This window comes from Rhipicephalus microplus, chromosome 7, assembly GCF_043290135.1.
Source record: "Rhipicephalus microplus isolate Deutch F79 chromosome 7, USDA_Rmic, whole genome shotgun sequence".
NCBI classification, from domain to species: domain Eukaryota; kingdom Metazoa; phylum Arthropoda; class Arachnida; order Ixodida; family Ixodidae; genus Rhipicephalus; species Rhipicephalus microplus.
In genome coordinates this window covers 141,434,911-141,455,857 of record NC_134706.1, presented here as the reverse complement: position 1 = coordinate 141,455,857, position 20,947 = coordinate 141,434,911, and the positions used below count along the sequence as shown (strand labels likewise).

Below are 20,947 nucleotides of genomic sequence, written 5' to 3'. Positions count from 1 at the left end.
GCCGAACCAATACAAATACCCTGTTTTTGGATGTAGGTGCTCCCATTCCAATTAACGATTGTGGACGTTAAGTACAAAGCCAGTAAATCCAGAAAACCTCTCACTGACATACCACAAGTGTTCTGAAAGGTCATTGCACCATGCTCAAGTATGCACTGCTCAACAAATTCTAGAAGCATTTTATGAGGTAAAGAATAGTACAAATCTTTCACATCTATGGACAACGCCTTAACGACAGTTTTGGCATTCGACAACAAAAAATTCACAATCTGCTCAGAATTCTTAGTGTGAAATGGGTCATTAATTTGAAGGAGATTCAGGTTCTCTTGTAGAAAAAATGCCACAATTTTTTGCCAAGAGCCTTGTTCCGAAATAATTACCCGGAACGGCATTCCATCTTTGTGCGTCTTGCAACTAAAAAACATGTCTAAGCCCAGTTTATCTGGTTTCATGATCTGTTTAGCCAAATCATGCAATAGAAGGCTGTTGCACAAGTTTTTTGCAGCTGTTCGAACAGATTTGAGTGACACATTTGGCTTACCAACTCAAATAACCACTCAAAGAACGACCAACTCAAAGAACGACCTTATCGAAGAAAAAATGGCGTGAATTGGGGGGCCTTGTGACCTGCGAAACGGAACGCCTTTGGCCAACAATACTGTCGCAGCTCAGGTCCAAGCACCAACCGAAGGAACCTGTTGAGGACAACATTATTCACACCACGGATGACGTCGTTCTTCCTGAATATGTGAAAGAGACGTTAAGACGAGGTCTTAAGTACGCTGTTGAACCAAGACTTGAAGCGCCTAAGCTCCTGTCTCTTGTGAGACAACTTTCTGGTTGTGCTCCGAATTGTGAAAAGGATCGATGTATTTCCGAGGGAGTTGATGAGCTTGAAAAGTTCAGGCCCAAGCGTCAAGTGTTGCCCATAAGGAAGGTGGTCACATACCTCAAAGAATCGAGACTTTGTGTCATTCCTTCTGACAAAGAAGGTGGGTTCTGTGTTTTCCCGAATGGTTCTTTTTTTTCTTTTTTTTTTTTTCAAAAAGCGCAAGTGGCAATTGAGTCGGTATTTGATATTAAGCCAAATGTGTCACTCAAATCTGTTCGAACAGCTGCAAAAAACTTGTGCAACAGCCTTCTATTGCATGATTTGGCTAAACAGATCATGAAACCAGATAAACTGGGCTTAGACATGTTTTTTAGTTGCAAGACGCACAAAGATGGAATGCCGTTCCGGGTAATTATTTCGGAACAAGGTTCTTGGCAAAAAATTGTGGCATTTTTTCTACAAGAGAACCTGAATCTCCTTCAAATTAATGACCCATTTCACACGAAGAATTCTGAGCAGATTGTGAATTTTTCGGTATCGAATGCAAAAACTGTCGTTAAGGCGTTGTTCATAGATGTGAAAGATTTATACTATTCTTTACCTCATGAAATGCTTTTAGAATTTGTTGAGCAGTGCATACTTGAGCATGGTGCAGTGACCTTTCAGAACACTTGTGGTATGTCAGTGAGAGGTTTTCTGGATTTACTGGCTTTGTACTTAACGTCCACATTCGTTAATTAGAATGGGAGCACCTATATCCAAAAACAGGGTATTTGTATTGGTTCGGCTATTGCACCCGTCCTTAGTGATATTTTTATGGCCCACTTAGATCAATTAATTGATGAGAGGTTGTCGGGAACTAAGGTTTTAGAGATCTTCAGGTTTGTGGATGATTATTTGGTTTTTTTTGAAGTGTGATGCCAAAGAGTTTCAAAGTGTTGCTGCTTTAACACTTGGAGTACTTAAGACAGTTTGTCAGCCTCTGAAACTTACACATGAAGTGCCCTATGGTGATACGCTCAGGTTTCTAGATCTCTCGTTGCAATTTCAAGATGACCACGTTTGTTGGCTTTATGAGCCCAGGAGCAAAAAGTCATTGTTACCTTTTTCTTCTGCCCATACCAAAGTAGTGAAGAGGTCTGTTGCACGAACGTGCCTTTTTAATTTGTTGAAGAAGTCATGTTTTCACCTCATGAAGAAGAGCTTTGAGCAACAGGTTTTGCGACTGAAGGCAGCAGGCTACCCGCAACGAATGGTTATAAGCGTCGCTGAATCGCTACATAGGGACCTAAAGAAACAAAATGGGCAGCGTATTAACACTTCCCTGCAGCGGCGTAATACAGCTGTTGTCCCCTGTATCCACAGTGTGGCACACAAACTTAAAAAGATTGGTAATAAGGTGGGCGTCAGAGTGGTTATGTCTGCTCCTGAAAAACCGTCCAGAATATGTCGCCAAACTTGTCCTGTTTCAAAAGAAAAGAAAGGTTGCCAAATTAAGCATCGCAATAAATATGTTGAGTGTGCACAGTCGGTTGTTTACAGAGTGCCCTTGTCATGTGGTCTTGTTTATGTGGGAACAACCGAAAGATGCATCAATGAAAGACTAAAAGAGCACCACAATAAAGTGCAGCAGGGTACCGATGGTCACTTGGCGATCCACTATAAGGAGTGCGGTTGTGTGCCTTATTTCGATAACACGTGCGTGCTGTATCGAGACAGAGATTTGTTAACCCGTTTCACAGTAGAAGCGGCTAAAATGACACAAGATGATTTTGATTGTGTTAGTGCACCCTCTATCTCGCTCACGCGGAAAGAACTATGTTTTTTAGATGGGGTGATAGACAATAACGGATAGTAATGTACAGGACTGGCACGTATTCTTTTTGTTGTCTCCCATTTTTACCTTTTTCATTCATTTTTTTATTCTTTTTCTCTTTTAATCCCCTTTATAAACTCTGAAGTTTGCAATAAATGTTTAGTTGAAGTTAAGCGCTTGTGCTGTGTGTTCTTTGTGATATTGGCTGCGCTTCCTAGCAAGATGGCTCCTTTTCAAGTTCACAGATTCACTTTGTATGGATCCTCTTTGTACATTGTTCTTGATTCTCTACATGCTTCCCACATTTTGTTTGCATTTTTTTCCTCCTTCCTGGGCATTATACCCCTGTCACACGGCCACCACCAAACTCCGTTGAACACTGTCAACGTATATCTCCCCTAGGGGGTTCGATGGAGAAGGAGTTGTGGCAGTGTCAAACGGTAATGACAAGGTTTTAACAGTTGCTGCGAGGGGGCTCAGCTGGCGCAGTTTGATTTTCGTAAAAGTATTCTAATTTCTTCTCTACTGATTTTTTTGTGAGTCCTGGTTATGTGGTTTTTTACAAAAAAGCACTATTAAGAAGGTATGCGACTAACAAATCATTGAAAATAATTTCAAATAAAAATGCATTTGCCTAATGTAGCTGTGCTGCTAGTGACGCTGACCACATTGTGCTTTTAGTTGTTTTGTTGCCTGTGTACTTGCCCGGTATGAAAGTTCTTATGCTTCCTTGCCTCGTGAGCGCACATTTTGTGTTCTTCAGCCATGAGTGACACAGCGGACGACGTGAGGAAGTGATACGATATTGCGCTGGTAATGACGTTGATCGACTGGTGCTGGCTGGCCCGCCTCGCGAGGCATCGGTGTTGAGAGTAAGTGAACTCTGACGGGCATAAATATTTGTAAAGAAACACGCGTTGTGAATGAACACTACAAAGAAAGAACTTTTAATATTGCCAAAATGAATTATTCTTTCACTGCGGCCACTTACTGCTCGAAATTTTTCTCAGACCTCTAGACTGCTGGGGACGAAAGTACCTCGTTTCGCTGCGAAGGGAGATCGTTGAACGTCCTTTGCGAAATGCTCCGTTTACCTTCGTTTGCGTAAGGGTGGCCGTGTGACACAGACCGCATCTTCGTTGTCGTAAAGACGAGAGAGTTAAACGGCCTTCGCGGGTGCCCGTGCGACAGGGGTATGATAAAGACTGCAGTATTGTTAAATAAATATAAAATAAGCCAACTATTCTTATCAAATCCTGGTCAGTTGACAGCTTTCTAAGGTTTTGCTAGAAAGTGGAACATGATGCTTCTACCTTTGAGATGTCATAAAATTATGGGTGTCTTGCAGAGAAGGCTCCTTCAGCCACGTCATTGAAGCGCCTTGAACAATAAAGCAACATTGATAAAGTGAGTGGTATCATTTTATTGGGAAAATAAGCTTTGCAAATTATGTAAAAAAGATTCAGGTTACTTGGGTACATTGTTCATAATTTTTAACAGTATGCAAACAACCAAACTAAACATCTGGCTTTGCAGCATTGTGGAAGTTAGACCAACATCCCTATTATGTATAGTATGCTGCAGTATAAATGGGGCATGAATTTCTCACCATATTAAGTGATGTCACAATTATTGCATGAAGGACCATATGTTATGATTGCTTAGTCAGAGCATTCAACAGTAGGTTTCCATTCGCTATGATTCTTCTGTGATGTAGTACACACCAACTTGTGGTGAAATACATATTGTGTTTAGATAGCTGTGCCCACAGCAAGACACTATATCGGCGATGCATTCCAACAGTCCACTGCCTCTCATTCAGAGACACTGACAGAACAAGTGACCGACGGTATAGCGAGGGTTGTGGACAAGATCTCGGGAAAGCCGGCCGACAAGGGTGGCACTGACCTGCTGACTGAAGGCCTGCCCAAGTTTAGACCCGTGACGGTTCAGTCCTCGGCTTCTGTCGCTGGAAGAACTGCCAGCCTTTCACAGCAGCCAGTGACGATTGCAGCAAAATCCCAGAAAGGTAAGTTTGCATGTCAGAAGGTGATACTTACCAGCCATATTGCTCTGTATATCATCACTAACTGTATCTCAATTTTTGATGATTGATCTTGTTCACGAAGTGCATCCCAAAAATGCATATTTTTTTTTATAGTTGAATTAAATTCTTGAGATGGATCTATTTCAGAACACAATTGGTGTGAAAGTTTTTTGGTTGACCATAAGTGATGAAAAATCATTTGTATTGTTGCATACACATGTGTTATTTGTAAATAATGTAAAGAAAAATCTTTTAAAAAGTGTTTACACGATCTTTTTAAAATAAAAGTTATGCGTTGTAATAAGCACAGCTCATAGACATACAAAAATAAACACACCAGAGTACTTTTGCAGTAAAAAAATGTTTTTGGACTATAAAAACTTTTTAGCGCTCGATATTTGAAGCACGGTTCCACACGGAGTGATTTGCCGCACTCAACACACATGCAGCATGTTTCTTTGCGCAGCTTCTGTTGGCGAGTAGTGTTCGCACCGACATAGTATCTTTTCTCACTTCTTAATTTTCTTTCTTCTTCCCTTAGCATCGGTGGGTGGCAACTTCCCATGAAGTGTCTGGCGCATACTTTCATAGTGCAAGTGAACTGCGTCAGTTAGAACACAGAAGAAAACTGAATGCTGGTGTGTTCGTCTGGAAAGCAAAATCAGTGAAAGAGCTATAATAATCTTTCATATTATCTCCAACGAGATTGGTTTTTATCATGTCCCCAAAACGGGAAAAGCAACCATGGCAGCATCGTTCGTGTAATTTCACGTCACACTGAAACAGATGTAATCGTGTCTTAGAGAGTAATAAATGAGAGAGTAGCAAGTGGTCACCCTTTGATAGATTAGAAACCAGACAGCCGTCAATGGCACGAAAAGCGATAACTTAACGAAGGACGAAACTGAAATCAGCTGCACCATGCGTCATAGAGTTTCCTAAATATACACTAGAAAGAACTCTGGCGCTAGTGTCTATGGGATCTACAACGCACTGCGCTTCAGCAAGCATGGGAATGATAAGTAGTACATGGATTTGTCTAATCTTCGTACTTCCGACTATGTCTGCGTTCGTGTGACTTGGAGCTGTTTTCTCACAAACCAAAATCAGAAAATGTTCAGTGGTTGAGGTTCACCATTTTATTCTTTTAGGCTTACCATTTCAAATCGGGTCACGAAGTTCAAAAGGATTCATTCATTTCTTTAAAACCAAACCAAAACACAGCAATAAATGAATCCACAAGTGCAATTCGCCGCCCGCAAGTACGAAGACTAGACAAATCCATGTACTACCCATCATTTGCATGGTCGCAGAACGATCGCAGTGCCAGATTCCACTCTAATTAATTTTAGAAAACTCTGTGCTGTGCGTGTGCTCAAATGCACAAGCGAAATCCAGGGCACTGCTTTAAAAAGACAATAAAGAAATGTAAGGAAGAGACATTGTACATGAAAATCACTTCACATATTCCCAAAGTGTGGTAATACATGCCAAGCAAAAGGAATGATCGAAAAAGGCACTCTTTAAACGTACATGTAATGATCTACATATGCGACCTGTGCCCGTTTGGAATGACATACATGACCATCAAAGGGTTAATATAAATGAGAGGGGTTCAATGTTCCAGAACCACACTGTGATCAGGAATGATCTTTTTAGTGGAGACTTTAGAAATTTCGAGCACCTAGGGTTCTTAAACACTTTAATGCCTGAATTATGAAACTGCTGAACAAAATGAAAATTATTTTCACTTTAAGGCTTTAAATACTATTCTTTGAATGATTATGCAGTTAAATTATATAATTTGTAACTTTAATGCATACCTTTATTTCTGTCATGAATTTTCTATATGCCACAGAAGCCAGGACCCTGCAACGAAAAATGTACTTCAGAATTGTGTAACATGTCGTGTGATATCTGTTTGTTTTGTACACACCAAATAAACAAAACTATTGAAGATAGAGTTTATGTCACACTGGCAGGAAAGAACAAAGAAGTGAGAGCTGTGGCACGCACTTCGCGCTCTCTGCCATGAGTTTCAAAAGAATCGGTTCAAGTGCAGAATACCTTAGACGAGACAAGTTAGATTTTTTTGTGCTGAAAGCTACGTTCTTCGTGAGTGCTTAACAGCCGATACCTAAATGAGGCACGCACTTTGTGACTTTCTTGCTCGAAGTTTTTCGGTATTGTCGCGACTTCACGACACTCGGTAGTAAAAGGTTAACGTCCACTGAAATCTAAGCACATGGGTCCCAGACATTTCGACTTCCATTAAAAATGTGGTGCTGTGGCCGAGATTCGATCCCACAACCTTTGGGTCACCAGTCAAGCACCATAACTAGTGGACCACTATGGCAGGTACTAACCGCATCTTGTTTCATTGTTTCCTTTTCTTTTTTTTATTTTAGAAACATACGTTTGTCTTCAATGAGCACATGCATTTTATGCTTTTTTTTCTTTTTTTTTTCATAAGGTCGTGCAAATATGGAAATGCTTCCACTATTCATCAAATATTACAGTGTTCGAATTTGCTTCGATTTAAATTTAAGTTGTTCTTGTAAAGGTGGTTTCACTGCTGTGTAAGAGAGCTAAGCTGTGCAAACACAAATTCAGGAGAAATTTACTTTGCCACGAAGCTCTATTTCAAAGTTAAAAGTACAGCGGTAGTAAAAAGTTCCCAGGCCACTATCCCATGCATTCCTAAGGGAGCATGGCACTTTTGACCCCCCCCTGTACATACTACCTTCATATCAATTCATCATCCTTTTAAGTTTAAAAGGTTGTTATACAGGCTTATAGTATTCTCAAAGTACAGTAAATTTTAGAATGTGACATATTTTACAGGTTATCACATGTATTCTCCGGAAATTAAAATCCTGCTACTATTCAAAGTTGTTGCCATTTTTAATAAAAGTGAAGGTTGCACAGGCTTTCTTTCAATTTAAAAAGAATATTGTGCAGTCAGGTCATGACAAATGCACCCATTTTCTTTATAATATGATGTATATGTACTATTCAAATTCGAAATGATTTTATAAAAATCACTCTTCACTTCGAATTCACTTCAAACCTGAAATTTGCTATTTACACAAGCCCACCTTTTCACCTTTTCACTATTTTAAGGTGTAATTGTATTGCCAGCTGTTTGCAAATGCTATTTTCCTGTTCGTTTTCCTTTCTTAAGTTGCCATGGTAAAAAAAAAAATGTATGGTGTGGTGTAGGAGGCCTGGTGGGGTGATCCTAAACAATGCGTTTCGTTTCCAGTGTCACAGCCATTGTGTATTCTCAACCAAATCATTCAATCAGTCAACCGATCTCAACCTCAGTCAACCAATCAGGCACGTTAAGGCAGAAGGTATTAAATGTACATGAAAGTGTATTGCGGGTATTATGAGACACTTTATCAACTGTACGTGACCATCATCACATCGTGTGCTTCATCTTCGTCACTAGTGGATCTAGATATTGTTCCGTGCCTCTAATGCGACTGGTTCCCCACCTCTTCAAGGTGTATTAAAGGCAAGCGTTCTAAGTCACAAGTAGTGGAGGCCCTGGGTGCACGAACTGAGCACTGCAAATTGTACATAGTGCAGAAGACCATCAATATTGTCACACTTACGTGGCGGTCGTTACCCGTAAGCACAGAGACGAGGCGACTTGAAAAAAAATAAACTTTATTTGAGCGAACTTGTGCCCATAAAAGAATTGCGTGAAAAAGCTGTCGGTGGCCTCGAAACGGCCTGCCCGGTTCAGCGTCAGTGGAAGGAATACCCATGCACTCTTTGCCGGTACGCATCAGATTATCACCTGGTCCCACTGCTTATCAAAAGCATGCCCAGGGTGCAGGCGACAGAATGACGCGTTACCGACGCCACACTGTAGATAAGCTGAGGACGGTGCTGCGTTGACGAAGTGGGCACCAACATAAATGCATGTGGCAGTGCTCCTCCACGAAAGAGCATCGCCCCGATGCTATATCGTAGTGAATACAAATGAAACTGGGAGCTTTCTTAACAATCGGTGTAGGAGAAAACATACACATCACAAAAGATAGTCCATGAGTCCGCTAACGCTGGAAAAACTTTTTCATGCGCACGACATGCACGACTTCAGGGCGTGCCTGGCGTCATTGAGATTGCGTAACCCCATCAGGAACAACTTCATCCGTGAGCGGCCCCAGACGCTGTGTGATCTCATAAGGTCCAAAGTAATGATGGAGGAGCTTCTCGCTGAGACCGCGACGGCAAATCGGTGTCCATACCATTACACGATCACCAGATGCGAAATCCTGCTCACAGCGTCGCAAATTGTAGTGTCGGGCATCGGCATGTTACTGCTTCTTTATGAGTGTTCGGGCAAGCTGGCGGGCTTCCTCTACACGTTGTAGAAATCCCGCAACATCTTCGTCAATTTTCTCATCATCGACTTGTGGTAGCATGGCGTCCAGCGTAGTCGTAGCGTCTCGGCCGTGAACAAGTTTGAAAGGCGTCACATAGGTTGTCTCCTGCTGTGCCGTATTATACGCGAACGTAACGTAGGGTAGAACTTCGTCCCACGACTTGTGCTCGACGTCCACGTATATAGCGAGCATATTGGCAAGTGTCTTGTTGGAACGTTCCGTGAGGCCATTTGTCTGGGGGTGGTAGGCTGTCGTACGGCGATGACAGGTGTGGCTGAAACGCAATATCTGTTGTGTGAGCTCTGCAGTGAACGCCATTTTCCTGTCGGTAATAAGGACCTCAGGTGCACCATGACGGAGAACGACGTTCCTCACAAAGAATCTTGCGACCTTTAGTGCACTCCCTGACGGTAACGCTTTCGTTTCGACGTAGCGCGTCAGGTAGTCCGTAGTCACCACTACCCATTTGTTCGCATTGGATGACGTCGGAAACGGACCAAGCAGGTCCATACCGATTTGCTGAAAGGGCTTCATTGGGGGGTCAATTGGCTGCAGTAGTCCAGCCAGCCTAACAAGTGGGGTCTCGCACCGTCGACAGTTGCGGCAGGTTCTTACATAGTGAGCAACGTCGGCGTTAAGACACGGCCAGTAGTATTTTTCCTGGATTCTTGATAAAGTACGAGCGAATCCAAGATGTCCGGCGGTCGGCTCGTCGTGAGACGCCTGCAAAATCTCTTGCCGCAGATTGTATGACACGACTAAAAGGTATGTCGACCTATTTGGTGCAAAGTTCTTCTTCCACAGTACACCATTGCGGAGGCACAGTGACGAGATGACACGCCTGTACATCCAGGGTGGTGAATTGGTCTGGCTCTCCAAGAAATCAATGACGCTGCGTAGGTCGGGATCTGTGTGTTGTTGGTCTGCGAAGTCACTAGCACTGATTAGCCCAAGAAAACCGTCGTCGTCATCATCGTTAGGTGGAGCTGGTTCAACGGGTGCTCTTGACAGGCAGTCTGCGTCTGAATGTTTTCTTCCCGACTTGTATACATCAAACTCCTGTAACCGTAAGCTCCAACGGGCTAAGCGATCGGACGGGTCCTTCAGGTTAGCGAGCCAGCACAAGGCATGGTGGTGGTTGACTACATTGAATGGCCTGCCGTACAAGTACGGTCGAAACTTTGTGACTGCCCAGATGACAGCCAGACACTCCTTTTCGGCTTTTGAGTAGTTGCATTCAGCCTTAAAAAGAGACCGGCTGGCAAACGCAATGAGCTGTTCCTGCCCGCCCTTTGTTTGGACCAATGCAGCGCCAAGCCCTAAGCCACTTGCCTCTGTGTGAACCGCGGTGTCGGCGTCCTCATCGAAATGACCAAGTAGTGGCGGTGACTGTAGCCGTCGCTGAAGTTCCCGGAAGGAGTCTTCTTGTGGCTTCTACCACTCATACTTCATGTTGGATTTCGTGAGGCGAGTAAGGGGCTCGGCGATTTGTGAGAAGTTCCGCACGAAACGCCTGTAACAGGCGCAAAGTCCCAGAAACCTCTGCACCGCCTTCTTGTCAGCTGGTGGCGGAAAGTTTCCAATGCCGGCTGTTTTCTGGGGGTCAGGGCGTACGCCATCACGATTAACTACATGGCCTAAAAACAGAAGTTCTTCGTAGGCGAAGCGGCACTTCTCTGACTTTAACGTTAGACCCGACAATTTGATTCCCTCGAGTACTGCCTGTAGCCTTTAAAGGTGTTCTTTAAAGTTTGTTGCAAAAACTATGATGTCGTCGAGATAAACGAGGTAGGTTTGCCACTTGAGTACTGCCAAAACTGTGTCCATAACCTGTTGAAATGTGGCGGGTGCAGAACAAAGTCCAAATGGCATGACTTGAAATTCGAATAGGCCATCCAGTGTAATGAATGCGGTTTTTTGCCGGTCTCTTTCATCGACTTAAATCTGCCAGTATCCGCTCTTCAAGTCCATTGAGGAAAAGTACTTGGCATTGCAGAGTCGATCAAGAGCGTCATCGATTCTCGGTAGTGGGTACACATCTTTTCTCGTGATACTGTTGAGTCAGCGGTAATCGACGCAAAACCTCAGTGTACCATCTTTTTTCTTCACGAGTACAACGGGTGAAGCCCACGGGCTATTCGGTGGCTTAATGCTGTTTTTGCGAAGCATTTCATCGACTTGTGTTCTGATAGCATCGTGCTCTTGTGGTGAAACGCGATATGAGCTCCGGCGGATGGGTCGGGCTGATTCGTCGGTGATTATACAGTGCTTCGGAATCGGCGTGTGTCCGATTTTTGATGTCCTTGAGAAGCATTCGGCATAACCCAGAAGAAGGCTGCGTAGCTTTTCTTGCTTGTGCTCTGGAAGGGCGGGATTGACGTCAGAGGCTGGGTCATCTTTTATCAGCGATGATACGTCGGCGAATGATTGTGACAGCGTACATGCGCTTCCTACTTCGTCAATCGGTTCTACGAATGCGATCGTCATGCCTTTATTGAAGTGCTTTTGCTCAGAACAGAAGTTCGCCACGAGAATGTCTGCTCGGCCTCGATGCATGCACGACACCACGTGCGACACATATTTGTCGATCGAAAAGCAACTGTGCATTCGTTTCGACGATCGTGACTCCGGCTGATTTTTTTTTCGTTTCGACGGATGCGAAGATGCTTGCACGAGGCACGAGGAGGGATTGTCACTTCATCATCAAGGATTGCAAGGGGGGCACTTTGATAGCTGGAGCGTTCCGGTGACGAGGATTGTTCACTGGTAAGTGTAAAAGATTCTGTTTTGAGGTCGATCACTGCACCATTTTCGGTCAGGAAATTCATCCCAAGGATGACGTCACGTGAGCACTGTTGCAGAACTTTAAAGTTCACTAGGTACGTATTACCATGAAAAATCACTCGCGCAGTGCAACGTTCAATCGGCATTACAAGATGCCCTCCTGCCATGCGAATCTGTGGTCCGTCCCACGTAGTTCTGACTTTTCTCAGATGTGCTGCAAACGGTCCACTTATTACTGAGTAATCGGTGCCAGTGTCAACGAGCGCGGTTACTTGACGTCCTTCGATCATGATCTGCAAGTCGGCACTTGGCGTACGGCTTCGAGGACGAGTAGTGATCGATTGTGCGGTGTGTCGCTTGGACCGGTCTCAGCTGCGTCGAGTGCAAGTTTTGATCTTGGGCGTTGTCACGATGTTAAGTCGCAGTGACCCAGCGTCAGGTCGTGGCGTCATGCCGTCTGGTTGTCGTGCCGCGGCAACGATTCGTGGTGTTAGAGGGTCTTGCTTACTTCGCTGAAAACGGCACCACCTCCGTACGTCGCTGTCGTTAGTTTCCCTGGCGAGGGCTTGAAGATCGCCCTCCTGTTCCATAGAAACGCTCTGGTTGTGGCGACTGGGTGCGACGTGATTGCGGTGAAGGCGACCTGGGGCGCGACTGCGCTTGTTCTTCCATTTCCCTCAGATATGCCTCGATTTCATGCGGCCGCTGGCCTGGAAGGGGGCGGGGGGCGTTTACGCTGAAACCTCATAGGCCCATTTGACAGTAAGGGCATGTTCGGAGTACGTGGCCGGGCTCGCCACAGGGAAAGCATAACAGGCGTCGGTTTGGCGTTCGCCAAAGGTCAGCCTTCTTCGCAGTGGCTTCTTGATAAGCCATAGGTCGACTTTGCTGTGGCGATTGTGGTAACAGCGTGTAGGGCTGGGGCGGCGGTGACGGTGTGTAGGTATCCGTGCGCGTGACCAGGGGCATCTGGCTATGGATGGCATAAGCATAAGTCATCACTGCGTGCTGGGGCACTGGTTGCAAGACCGTCTGGGTTGGAAATGCTGTTCCGAGCGCCTGATGCAGCTTGTCGCAAATGACGCTTGTCAGAAGTGTGAGGTGTGGGCTAGCCGCAGGGAGCAATTTCGAAGTTCTTCGCTTAATATGGTCCGTGTGGTTGCACGAAGACTATGAGCGTCTAGTGTATCGAAGTCCACATTGCCCGTAGAAACAGCTGGCAAGCTGCGGCTGTATTGTCTGGCTCACAGGTCAAGTGTTTTTTCAATTGTTGCTGTCTTTCTCACAAATTCTGCAACTGTCTTCGGCGAATTGTGAATGAGGCTGACGAACAACTGTTCCTTCACGGCTCGCATCAGGTACCGGAGTTTCTTTTCCTCAGGCATATCGTCGTCTATGCGTCAGAAGATTTTCTGCATTTCCTCGACGAACACAGATACAGGTTCATTAGGGTGCTGCTGACGGGTCTGGAGCATGGCTTCAGCCTGTTCCTTTTGGTAGGCATGTGAGAGTGTAGATGACAGTCGTCCTTTAAAGATGTCCCAAGTCGTCAGGGAAGTCTCGTGGTTTTCATACCAAGTTCAGGCGGAGTCTTCGAGAGAGAAAAAGACGTTGCGCAGCTTGTCTTCTTGCGACCACTTGTTATACATTGCGACAATTTTGAACCTGTCCAGCCATTCTTGTGAGTCCTCGCAGGCAGAGCCATGAAACTTCGGTGGTTCCTTCGGTTGTTGGAACGTAAGCGTAGCGGGAGCAGTGGCGTTTGCCATCGTTGTTGAAGGATTTGCTGCCACGTATCGTTTAGGGTCTCACAACAGTCCGTACTCCGGAGGTAGTCCTAGGCGCCTTCGACTGCTTCGGATTTCTCCCGAGTTCTCTACCTCCACTGCTTCGGTGCGGTCGTCCTTGCTTAAGGGGCTAGCTTCACGGCTTGAAGGGGCTGTTGCAACTATAAGCAACTACACCAAATGTCACAATTACGTGGTGGTCGTGACCCGTAAGCACGGAGACAAGGCGACCTGAAAAGAAATAAACTTTATTTGAGCGAACTTGTGCCCATAAAAGAATTGCGTGAAAGTAACTGTCGGTGGCCTCGAAACGGCCTGTCTGGTTCAGCATTGACGGAAGGAATACCCGTGCTCTCTTTGCCGGTACGCATCAGATTATCACGTGGTCCTACTGCTTATCAAAGGCATGCCCAGCGCGCGTGCGATGAAACGACGCGTTACCGACGCCACATTGTAGATAAGCTGAGGACGGTGCTGCGCGACGAAGTGGGCACCAACATAAAAGCACGTGGCAATATATATATATTTCGTATACTTCAACATTGTCAGCGACGAAAGAAAACTTCATCGAAACCACTCTTAAGGCTCAAAGAACATTGCGAAAAGGCCCATCGTTGTGTACACATTCTTCACCAGAGATTGAAAATGCGCCTTCGATTAAAACATCTGCGACATCGCTATGAAAAAATCTCCAAAAGCCACAAAAGTCACACAAGTCGACAGGATGGAGACCTGCCTGCCCCTTCATCAGTCACTCATCATCGACACAGTTCCCCAGAAGACGCCCTGACCGTACATTGACTACCGAATCATCGCCTAGGAGGACAACGACCAGTACCATGACAGAACCATCGGCTGACCTCGACATCCCCAAGTACACCGGATCAGCGGACGACGGACCCGTACAGGACTGGTTCAACCTGTTCGAACTCCACGCTACCGCTGCATCTTGGTCGGAACGGGAGATGGTTACGAACTTCAGCGACTACGTCACCGGTGAGACATTTAAATTTTACCTAATTCACATATTCGAGAACGACGAGTCATGGCAAAAAATCAAAGAGGAGATGATTACCCGTTTTAACGACTATGACCAAGACCTAGTCATTGCCAACCAGCTAGAGACAACTGCACACTATCGTCAATTTCCTAAGCACTCCTCAAGCATTCGAAAGTCCAGCGCGAATCGACAAGTGCCTCAAGACGAAGTGGCACATGCGTTTACTTACAGAAGGCCATGCGTATATTCGGAAAAACCCAACCGTCAAGCGCAGCTCCCTTGTGCACGAAAATCGGCATTTCCAAAGTCGTGGCACCAACATACGACACGAGACGTCGCTCATCCTACTGATGCTTTTCAAGCTTCGTCTCGCATACATGGTCCACCATCTGGTTTTCTACGACGCAGCTCTGCTCCTAACGGTCACTATTCGTGTCATAAGGACGCCTTGTTCATGGTAGACCAGCTGACACATGGGGAAAATACCAAACAACGCCAAGATGACTCAAAGAGTGAAAATCAGTCTTCACGCATTGGAGCAGCTTACTCCCCATCTCGCAGACTTGGCCCGCCTCCTGGTTTTTCATCGCTTGGCTCTTTCGTGACTCCCAGTGTTCATCTCACATCTAGCACGCTCACAATGGTCGGGATAGAGCTGTGGAGCTTGGATGATGCTACGCCAAGCCCTGGACTTACCACCCAGATTCATGCGCCAGAACAGCTCGCATCGTTAGTTGCACAGAAAGAGGGCCATTCACAACTCAAACCTTACCGAACTACCCCTGTTGCGGTGTTGCCGTCCAGTGCGCAGCCACCAGAAACTCCAAACACAGAAGGCTCAGATGCATCGAACGTCACATGCTACCAGGCGCAAGAACCACTCATAGTGAGCCGCGAAGAAGAAGCCCCTGATGAACTATCTGTCAACTCTGAATGTTTTTTGTCGCAAGAGTTCATTTCCACGGCACCACAGACATGCCAAAATTTGCATTTTAAACCTGGTGATGCGATGTCACATGTGGTACTCTCATGCAGTGGTCACCAATCCAAGATTCGAACCAACTCAGAAGCAAATCATACATCAAACCTCGTACGCAGTTGTTTTTCAGAAGCGTCCGTAATCAACCACGTCACAGAAGCCTCTGAAGAGCAGGCTAGCAATGATGGCGCACCACCAACCATGCCAGATAAGCAAGAAACATGTTCACCATGCATCAGCTGTCTACAGGACGCGTCAAACCTCAAAGTAAATGAATGTCCCATTCCGGAAGGCTTGCCACTACAGCCATCTCCTGAGCAGCATCAGCAAAGCAAGCATAGCCAAGCGCGCAACCTCATGCGACTACAAAATAGACTGCAACGAAGGCATCGACGAACGCGAAATTCAACGGAAGCACACTCACCAATTGAAGAACAGCGGAAAATAAGATCTCTAACCCAAAAAGTATTCCAAGACGTCAAATTTTTTCGCACAGAGGAAAGTCACCAGAGACGCTCCCTGCGCCTAGAGTTACACAGACCGCAACACCACGGAAAACGCCAAGAAACATGCGGAAGCACTTCTTGCATACCGCCAGCCCGCAGGCATCACGCCGTCACAATCCGTCAACAAGCACGCATTTAAGAAACAAAGCGTCTGTCGCAGCCATGTCTCAGAATCCAACGCATGAGACATCCGACCTTCCAACGCTACAAGGACTCCCAGCCTTGTTCCATCCTCAATACTAACCAGGTTGTGCCATCATCATTTTTAACGCTGAAGGCATGGTTATGCTCACCAGAACGCAACAGCCAACCTCGCCCACCTGAGGTCTCCTAGATATCACCGGACTGCCTTTCCTGTGAACATTTTGTGCAAGTGCATGGAACTACCGTGTGGCATGGAACTACTGCATTTTCTGGCATTATTTTTTATTATAAGACTCCATTTGTTCATGCTTTCTAGATTGTAGCTCGCGCATTCTTTCAGGGGGAGGGGGAATTGTGTGACGTATGAACTGATGGTTGGTAGAAGCTGAGGAGGAAGAAGTGCAGATAGAATAAACATGGCGTATGAGCCAGGCCACGTCGCCCATTCATCATAGCGTCACACACACACACACACACACACACATATATATATATATATATATATATATATATATATATATATATATATATATATATATATATGCACATTGTGAAAGGTGGAATATTTGCAACATTTTCAAAATGTTTCATTGACATTCACCACTTGTTCTGCATGGTAGAATTTTAATTGAAACAAATTAAGTAACCATTGGAATCCTTAAAGGGGCCCATAGCTTGCAGAGATAGTCTGTATTTCATGTCCAAATTTGGTGAAACTAAATAGACTTGTTTAGTTTGTCATAATAGTTTTAAATATAGAGTGATTTTTGTGTGTGTGTGAACTGGTTTATGTGGTACACAAAGCTGCCTCTCTGTTGTTTCCAGAGACAGTAAGAAAGTGCACATTATCAGATTGCAGTATATCACAACATGCAATAAGTAAAACACTGCAAACAGTTTGCAGATCAAATCATAACTTGGCATTTTACAGATGATTGAAACTTATTTAAATAGGCTGTGTATGACGATTATGACAAGTGTGCCAGACAAGCAGATAGTTTGAGCATAGATGAAATAATGGTCATGATGTGTACCACTAAAACTAAGCTTAGGAGGTTTATCGATAACCCACTACCCACTGCAGCAGCCCGCAAGAAGGGCCGTGCCGGAGGCGGCTGGGATGATGACGATGATGAGGAGGTCGACGATGGCAATGCGTCGGGGACGGTGAGCGATTCGGCAAGCATCGGCGATTCCAACCGGACTGGTGACATTACTAGTGTACCTGCTGCTCAGTAAGTGTGCCAACCTTTCGTAGAAAAGGGTGGCTCAGGAAAAAGACATGAACAGGAAGATCAAAATGAATGCCAACTTCCAGCTGATTTATTAGGCAGAGATATGTTGAAGTAAACTTCAGGGTCATGTGAGTGTACAATGATTAGTACAACTGATGAAGTTACAACAAGCCATTTATGTAATCAAGATTTTTTTAGACTGAAGTTTGTTGAGATAAATGGACAACGATGTAATGCTGTCGTAGAACGTATCCTCCTTATTTATGTGAATTGCCTCCGTCAGTTCTCTGGCTATCTGCTCTAAACTTTTCCCTTAAGTACTAATCCAATGTCCATAAACTGGGGATCACATGTGCATTTGTGAAAAGTTGAAATCAGGTAGCAAGATAACTGACAGAGGCATGGCACATGAATGAAAGAGATACATAGTGCATCAGCGCAACATTTCCATCCATCTACTGCAATAAAAAAGCTTTTAAAAATGCTTGATAACAAAAAAAAATAATGATTAAGTATAGGGTAGCTGGCACTGGAGGAGCACCTGAGTAGTGCTGTTTGTTAAGTGGTGCAAATTTTCTTTCTTTCTTCTTACTCTTCTTTTCTGTTTCATTCTATTTATTTCTCTATTTCTTTCTCTTTCTTTCTTCCTCTTTCATGCAATTATTTTTTTTCTAACCTTATTTCTTTTTCTTTTATTGATCGTAAATGTAATCCTTACTCTTTGTTTCTCTTGGTTTATCTCTTAATTTTTTCTGTATCACACATTACTATCTTCCCATCCCCCTCCTTGCCCTCACTTCCCTCTTCTACTCCCTTGCTACACGATGCTGTACAAGTCTATGCCATGCTCTGCTAACGTGTCTGAATAGCTGAGTGGATAGGACATTCACCTTGCGATCGAACGTATGTGGCTTTCAATTCCACCTTGTCTAGATCGTTTTTTTGTTTTCTTTTTTGGCAACAATTTCTCCCTTCTGCTTTTTTTCTGTTCATTTTTTTCTCTCTCCATTCTTGTTCTCTCACTTATCGGGATTGTTACAGGCCACGCTGGTTAAACAGGTGCTCGTGTTCTGGGAGCGAAGCAAAAAAGCTAAAGAAGGTAGCTTCGCATCACAGCAATGTTATGCTGAGATAGAACAGGTTTGTCGTTAAAAACAGCTTTTGGTGACACTTTCACTTGTACTAGTCTTAGTAAACTCGGATGTGCCTGAAGTTTACTATGACACAAATTTTTAAGTAAAGAGCACCTCAGGGGCTCAGCTTGTAATCTATCCACACAACTCATGTGGAGTGATCCTGCTCATAACAAAGCAGGCACTACAAGCCATAACAAGGCTAGCGGTGTTCAAACTCTAGTTAAATGAACCAGCAAGGTATAAAATAATATATTTAATAGAAGAAGCGAAGCAGTGATAGCATTATTCAACTTGAAACCACTAAATTGTTTTGCAAACATAGGCCTTACTTCCAGCAAGGCACGAGTGAGCAAATGTCCCTACACTTGCACCGCCTCTGTGTTGGCGCTGGGCTAGTACAAGGCTGCCTCACTACATGACTATGTCTTATGGGGTTGACAACCTGATTGAAGTTGACAAGGTGAAGCACAAAGTAGTGCACATGTCGCAAGCCAAGTATGTGAACATGCTTAGGAAGATTCTACTCATCTAGAATTACTCTTTGTTGGCATCGCTGGTTCGTGTTTATGTATAAGCCGCAGAAATATATTTGTTTTTGCGTGACGGAATAATGAGTGAAGAGGTCAAAGGTTGCGCTTGCCTTGTCTCCCTCCCTGATTATTTTGTCGCCAAAAAACAGCCATATTTTTGTGGTGGCTTGTACATGAAAAAACTACACTCATGCCAGGGAAACCCTGCATCAATGCCTCAAAGATTGGCATTATTGACACTTTGGTCAACAGAGTATTGCCAAATCAACGAACGGGAATCACTTGGTGCCCTTGCGATGCATGCTCTCTGGTTTCACTGTAGTTGGGCTGCCATTTTTTTCCAAGTTAATGATTAAGAAGTTGGCACTCATGCTGTCTTTCATGCTTGTGCTTACTTGTCAAGCCTTCATTATTGTCTATGACATATGTAGTTACTAGCTCAGAAATACATTTTCGTAAGGATGTCGTTTTTGACAGTTGCATAATCTGCTAAAAGTGATGAATTATTATATAAGATGATATGATTTGCTGTAAATGTGTTACAGGTAAGGCTGTCTTCATTTAAGACAAGTTGAAGTAACGAATTACTCATAGCAATGTGTAAACTCAGTTCCCAAATTTAATGGTCAGTATTAAACATGTGGCATAAAAAACAACCACTTCTGATGAAACATTGTTCAGACACACCACTTTGCATTGGGCATTTTTATATTGTCCATGCAATTTGTCTTTGCAATTTATAAACACGAAAAGATTTCATGGCTAGATACTTGCTACAATAGAGAATTGTGCTTGCTCGAGCTCGTTCGTTGCACGTAGTGAAAAAGGCTCCAGCCAACTGCATACATTGACAAGGAGGTAAAAAGAGACGGTCCACTGCTGGTGCATCATCTGTCTTTCCTACTTCCTTGTCCATGTAGTTGGCTGGAACCTGCCTAACTTCAGCACAATAGCTCTTTCATCTGTTGCCAGCGTTAAATTGAAGTTACAAAAAAAATGTTTTAGGGGCAGAGCTCTTCAGCGCTAGTCTTGTCCACCGTGCATCAATGTAAAGGCGTCTACAGTCGTATCATACATGTCACACACCTGTGAATAAGCCACCTGCACTGTCCGTCTATCCATCCGTTCATCCGTCCGTTCATACGTGCGCGCATTCGCTCATTCATCTGTCCATCTTATATACTAGTTGGCAACTTTAACATAGATATTATGGACCTTAGGACCTAGCTTCGCCCACTTATCATAATTTACTTCATAGAGATGCATGGATTTTTTTTTTCTGGGGGGGGGGGGGGGGGGGGCTCATCACTTTAAAGGGCATGTGTTTCTCATTTGGCTCCCAAAGTATACACAGGTATTACCCGACTCTTAGGATCACCTTTTGAAATCTCATACAACTCATTCGCTGCACAGTTTGAAAGTGCCTGAATTTCATGACACATTACTCAGTTCTTTGTTCTTTAATCTTTCCTTTGTGTTATATGTAAGGCATTCCTTATACTATATGCTTTGCTATGAGAGAAACTTTATATTTCTAGTACTAAGACCTAGAAACTGATTGATGTCAATAAGAGATGTATCAATACTTGAAGGTTTACAGTGTGTGATAGCCACGTTCATGGGACTCATTTGCTAGGCATATTCCAAAGGCTTATGTATAGGCCTCCGTAAAAGCACCACGAAGGCACAGCCAAGTTAGGTGTAGGTACTTTTAGCCCACCAGTGAATGCCAGTTGTCTTCCAAAGACTGA

At 44.3% G+C, this 20,947-nt stretch overlaps 1 protein-coding gene across 6 annotated transcripts in view; it reads left to right on the top strand.

Annotated features, from left to right (window-relative positions):
• Positions 1-20,947, top strand: part of LOC119179034 (AP-4 complex accessory subunit Tepsin) — an 86,590-nt gene that overhangs the window by 42,793 nt on the left and 22,850 nt on the right. For 5 of the 6 annotated variants that reach the window (XM_075869806.1, XM_075869808.1, XM_075869804.1 and 2 more), the window contains 2 exons: positions 4,471-4,677; positions 17,380-17,530. In XM_075869806.1, the coding sequence (XP_075725921.1) occupies positions 4,471-4,677; positions 17,380-17,530 (358 nt within the window). The remainder of the gene's footprint in view (positions 1-4,470; positions 4,678-17,379; positions 17,531-20,947) is intronic. The other variant, XM_075869805.1, reaches the window with a different exon arrangement.